Genomic DNA, 6,036 nt, shown 5'->3' with positions numbered 1-6,036 from the left:
AACAAGTTTTCAAATACAAGAGGCTTTCCCAAAGCTTTTATGTAATAATTTCAACACAGACCGAGTAAGTATGTTTATTGTTTTACAGCAGAATGCCCCAATTTAAGAACAAAATTGCTAGATGTTCAGCTGTGCAAAATGGTACATAGTGCTTCAGTACAAGTGGAAAAGAACATGATTTGTTAGCAAATGCTTTCAAATACAATTTAATGGTCCTAGAAGATAGGACTTGAAACTGGGGGACTGATCCACAATAAAACCATTTTTTTTTTCTGCCTAAATTGGACCTAGCTACTTTGGACCCAGAACCAATGCCACTAGTTCCTCACTGCTGTAAAGAAAAATTGCCACACTGAATTGACAGATTCAGTGTCTTCATGCATGTGAGAGAGGTGGATCAGTCTTCTATGTCAGTTTCTAGCCCCATCTAGAAGTATCATCTGGCTCTGATAAATAAGACTCACAGGAATTTCTTGAAGGTCAATGGTCCATAATGACAGTTATTCTACATGATCTGCTCAACTTGATTTCCAATTCTATTTAGGCTGTTTAAATTACTTTCTTTAATTCATCGTACAGCACAAGCACGAAAGCACCCCCCATGCCTCTGAGGACATTAGACCATGCACCCTTGAAGAAGGCCTTTCCTCCCTCATCCCTTGCAATCTTCCGCCAGCAGTCAATTGTTCCAGAGTACATGATATCAGCTGCAGGGAAAGAGCAAAGAGTTATTCTTAATTGTTATTTTAGCTCAGATGATTTTAACAACTGCCCTGTTTCACTTAACTGCTTTGTGATGTCCCAAACCACAATTTAACACTGTATCACAATACTTACTAGAAATGTTAAGCCTTCTTTTTAATACCTTTGTTTAATCTGACTATGCAAACAGGCAGTCCTTTTTCTTACTTCATTTTCCATAATGAAAATTCCTCAGCATTACTCCTGACAATCACAAGCCTTACTGCATTTCCTCATTTGAGTATAATATAACAAATCAGATTTATGGAACAATGAATCGTAACTGCTGAGGATGGCTACTAGTAAAAAAGAACCCCATCCTTTTAACAGCATTAACAGCACTATGGATATACAGCCTACCTCCTTTGCGTCCTGACTGCATCATCATTCTACGCCGCACAGTATCAAAAGGATAGGAGACCACGCCGGCCACAGCAGTCACTGTCTGGGCAATCATCCAACTGATAACAATGTGGGTATTTCTGGGATCTGGGAGCATGCCTGCAATAAAACAAAAAAGGCAATTTGCTTTTTATCTTGCACATCCTCCTCTGGTTCACTCACTGCATGACAGCTATTTTATTACTTGACCGAGTGAGAAACTAGATGCCTTGGTTACAAAACATTGTAGAACCATACTTTAAAATTGCAACACAACACTTCATAAACTTAAATATACTGAAGCAATATTTAGAGAATTTCCTTCTTAGTAATCAAAACAAATTAACATTTAAGCACAAGCATTCTTTTTAAACTAGCATAAGAAGAAGTTTTGACCACTCATTACTCTTTTTATAAAGAAGTATCACTAAATTAAGTCTCTGTCCCTGTGGATAACATTACAGTACAAGCTAGCATGAATGACCTATATGCCCAAGTGTCAAGCTTAACAATTCCTTTGCAAAAGCACTGCTCAATCCCATTCTGCTAAACAAACTTGAACTGGTCCAATTCAACTACAACAATGAACTGAACAAAAAAGAACTTATTTTACTTGTGTATGGGCACCAATATACTCTGCTGGCATTAAAAGCAACTGCTTTAAGTACAAAACCAGTACTTAATGTAAGCTGCTGCCATCAACACATGCACAAGCTTTCCCCTGGATACAGCAGCGTCATGGATGTGGCAACAGTATCTCCCTCTACTTTCACATTGCAAAATGAGACAATACAATTCTAAACACAGGTTTTTCAGATCCCCTCTGAAATATTACCTTTCGCTGTATCATAGATCCCAAAGTAGGCAGCTCTATAGATGATGATGCCTTGCACAGAGACATTGAACCCTTGGTACAAGCCACGCAAACCATCAGACTTGGAGATTTTGACTAGACAGTCCCCGAGCCCAGAGAATTCTCTGTCTGCACCAGCTTTTCCAACATCAGCAGCCAAACGGGTTCTTGCAAAATCCAAGGGGTAGACAAAGCAGAGGGAAGTGGCTCCAGCTGCACCACCAGATGCCAGGTTACCAGCAAAATACCTCCAAAACTGAGTGTGCTTGTCTACACCTCCCAAAAACACCTGCTTATACTTATCCTTGAAGGCAAAATTGAGAGCTTGAGTTGGGAAGTATCTGATGACATTTGCCAAGTTTCCTCGCCAGAAAGACAGCACTCCTTGTTCCTTTGGAATACGCACTACACAATCGATGATACCCTTGTACTGCTTATCAGCAGCAATCTGTTTACTTGCATGTTGCACCTGCAAATAAAAATACGTATATTGACCACATGCCTATGCTACAGCTGGCTTAGACTGGCTTCTACTATACAACAAAGCTCTTAATTTTCAACGGCCATCAGTGGTATTGTTAAGAGATGTAAAACTTTCCAGGTTTCTCAGAGCTCAGGACTAGCCAAAATAGGAATTGAGACCCGCAAGTAATTACTGTGCAACTGCTTGAAAAATGGACTGTATCAAGCTGGGAGCCAGTCTCTTCTCCCAGGCAGTGACAGGATAAAAGACATAGCCTAAAGCTGTGCCAAGGCAGATTTAGGTTGGACATTAGTTGGAATCTCTTCAGATAAAAAGTGATTAGACATTGGAATGGGGAACCCACCGTCCCTGAACATGTTTAAGACTGGACGTGGCATTTAGGGCCATGGTTTAGTTTAAATGGTAGCATAGGTTGGGCTTCATGATCTTTAAGATCTTTACGAAAGTAAACGATTCTGCGAGAAACAAGGGCAATTATAAGAAAAGTACATCACGACCAGGTCTGTCTAGATGCGAGAGTCTTTACTGACAGAGGCAGGCCTGCAGGCGGGAGTCACTTGAGAGAGCCGCGTTAGGCCGAGAGAGCTACCAGCCAACAGGACAGGGGTTAGGGGAGACGGAGGATCCGCCAGCCCCGCGGCCGGGACCGGGTCCGCGGCGAAGGTCACTCGAGTCACCTTGGGGCGCCACCGGGTCACGCCGGGCCCCGCGCGCGGCCACGGCCCGACCCCGCCCCGCCCGCGGCCCAATCGGAGCGCGGGCGCGCGTCACGTGAAGGTCGCAAAGATGGCGGCGGAGAGCAGCCGCCCTCCCCTCCCCGCCGTGCCCTCTGCGCCGGGAGCGGGGGCGGCAGGAAGTGACACCAGCGGCGGCCGCCCCGCTCGGCTCGGCCCGACCCTCCTTCCCCTCCCCGCCCCGCACGGCGGAACCGGCTTCGGCTTCCCCGCCGCCACCCACGTGACCTTCCCGCCAGCCGCCGCCGCCTCGCCCGCGCCCTTTGTCCCGCAATTGCCACGGCCCCCGCCCCGCCTCCGTCCCTCTGTCCTCGCCCGGCCCGCCGCCTGCGGGGGATGGTGACGGGCGCTGCCCGCGCTCCCGGCTCTCGCCCTCGCCGCTAACCTGGAGCAAGAGCTTGACCCGCTCGATGGGCGCCACCGCGGTCTTGCTGATGGCGGCGGCGACGCCGCCCGCCAGAAAGTCCTTGAGGAAGGAGATGGCCTGGTCCGCCATGTTCGCGCCGCGCCGGAGCCGCCGGGAGTCAGACGCCGCTGCCGCTCAAGCCGAAAGGGCGGGAGCCCCGCCGCGCATGGGCTTAATGCCGGGCAGCGCCGGCCACGCCCCTCGCTACCCCATTGGCCAGCCCGCCCTGGGGGCGGGGCTTGAGCCGGCCGGGCCCCGCCCCGCGCACCCTCCCCTCACACTCCCCCCCGCTGCGGCGCCAGTGTCGCAGCGCCGCGTCACCCGGGCGGGTGCTGCCCCGCCACCGCCCCGGCCCGGCCCCCGCGGGGCAGCCTGGGGTCATCCTGCTGAGAACCCGATTGTCCCGACTGCAGTCGGCTTCCCGAGCGCTCCTCGTAATCTCTGCCGCTCTCGGTAGCTCTCGCACCAGYTTGCACACCCCAGCGGGTCSCTGCAYCGCCYGGCAGGAAGGCTCTGYAGAGGGATTTGGACGGGCTGGATCGATGGGCGCCAGTTGTATGAGGTTCAGCAAGATCAAATGTYGGGCCCTGCACTTGGGTMACAACAACCCCATGCAACCCTACAGCTGGTGGCAGAGTTGCTGGAAAGTTGCCCAGTGGAAAAGGGCCGGGGGGTGCTGGAGATAGGAGCCAGCGTGTGCCCAGGTGGCCAAGAAGGCCAATGGCATCCTGGCTGACAGGACCGGGGCAGTGATCCTGCCCCTGTGCTCGGCACTGGTGAGGCCACACCTCGGATACTGTGCCCAGTCCTGGGCCCTTTAATCCAGGAGGGACAGTAAGATCTTGGAGTGGATCCAGATAAGGCAAATTAAACTGGTAAAGGGTCTGGAGCACATTTCCAAGGAGTGGTTGAGGGAGGTGGGGGTGTTTAGCCTGGATAAAAGGAGGCTTGCGTGTGACATTGCTTTCTACAACTACCTGAAGGGAGGCTGTAACCAGGTGAGGTTTAGGTTTAACATTCAGAACAACTTCTTCACAGAAAGGATGGTGAAACATTGGAATGGACTGCCCAGGAAGTGGGAGTCCCTGCTCCTCTGTATGTCTAAAGGAAGACTGGATGTTGCACTTGGTGCCATGACATGGTGGTTTTGGGTCACAGGTTGTACTTGGTGATCTCAGAATTCTTTACCGACTTAGCTGATACTATGATTCTATGATTCTATGGTTCTGTGAAGCTGAGTGTGAGCTGGTGGAGCACTGGCTTTGGGGTGTGGGTTTTTGGGCCCAGGCAGTAGTCAATGAGTCACAGAATCAAGTGAACTGAAAGACTCCTTCTGTGGCAACTGCTTGAAGCCAGTGCAGAATAGAGGAACAGCTTTCTGCAGAAACTGCTTTTTCTTTTCTGGGAATCCCATGGGGCAGACAGAGAGGAGCAGATTTGGGGCACTGTCTGTGCACAAGTGGGTTTTGCTCCATGCTCACCACCCTCCGGGTAACGCTGATCTATGGCATATCCTTGTTGGCAAGTTCTGTTCCCACCTCTTCCTTAGCACTCCAGTGCCACATCATGGGAATTTTCTGTATGTCACTGAACTCATCCAAGACAATGAAAGGCCAAAGAATTTAGCTACAGTTTCCTGTGGGACAATAGAAGGACAACAGGAATGGGTGGTTCCAGCTTCTTGTATGGGCACTGAAGTTAGATGCCATGGAAACCTCCTCAGCAGGCTGCCAGAGTAAGCACTCACGACAGGGCCTCAGGCCCCACCAAGTCTGGTTTCCATCAGTAACGTTGCTGATTTTATTGTATGCTGAAATTGGTATTTTAAACCTAATGGTCCAACTTCTGTCTAAAATTATACCTGTTCTTTCTAAAAGACTGKAATTGTTMTAGCTGGAGGGCATGRGTTCACACTCACCTGCYTTCACTGCTTTCACTTTTAATTGATGTTTCCAACCAAAGTAAACAAGGCCAAACCTTTTTTTTAAACAGATGACTGGTGAACCACAAAGTTGCAGTAGCCGAGGTGCCAGAAACCACTGCTTACACATGTATGTACTTTGCAAGATTTCAAAATGAGAGCATCTCCCTCAGAGGGCATGTTGTGAGAAGAGGATGTGCCAGGCATAGCTTTTGTCTCTGCTCTAGTACAATATACTGTGTAAGATATGTCACTATACTTTTTCTTCACATACCAAAAGATCCAAAGCAAATTGTGTGCTCTTCTGTGTTCTAAATCATCATACAGATAGAGTGAAGTGACTCCTATGCTCACAGAGGGTGAGGCACATATGGTGTTACAAGACCATATTTTGGACATAATTTATAAAAGCTGTAGTACATGTACTCAGGGAGGCACACACAGCATAGCGTAATATTTTTTCCTTTTTAAAAAGCTCATAACTGAATGTTAATACTCTCTTAGCACAGCACATTG

The 6,036-nt window shown here is 48.8% G+C and overlaps 1 protein-coding gene across 1 annotated transcript; it reads right to left on the bottom strand.

Moving 5' to 3' along the window:
* Positions 1 to 60: 60 nt before the first annotated feature.
* LOC130577913 (ADP/ATP translocase 3) lies at positions 61 to 3,758 on the bottom strand. Its single transcript, XM_057373594.1, has 4 exons — positions 3,579 to 3,758; positions 1,958 to 2,444; positions 1,102 to 1,242; positions 61 to 707 (listed from the first exon to the last, which is right to left on the bottom strand). The coding sequence occupies exons 1-4, from the start codon at positions 3,687 to 3,689 to the stop codon at positions 550 to 552; spliced, it is 897 nt and encodes a 298-aa protein (XP_057229577.1). The 5' UTR covers positions 3,690 to 3,758; the 3' UTR covers positions 61 to 549.
* Positions 3,759 to 6,036: the final 2,278 nt, after the last annotated feature.

Source organism: Malurus melanocephalus, unplaced genomic scaffold, assembly GCF_030028575.1.
Source record: "Malurus melanocephalus ecotype Western Australia unplaced genomic scaffold, MMel_1.1 scaffold_202, whole genome shotgun sequence".
Lineage (NCBI taxonomy): Eukaryota > Metazoa > Chordata > Aves > Passeriformes > Maluridae > Malurus > Malurus melanocephalus.
Note: the sequence above shows the minus strand (reverse complement) of the source record. Positions and strands in the feature narration are given on the sequence as shown.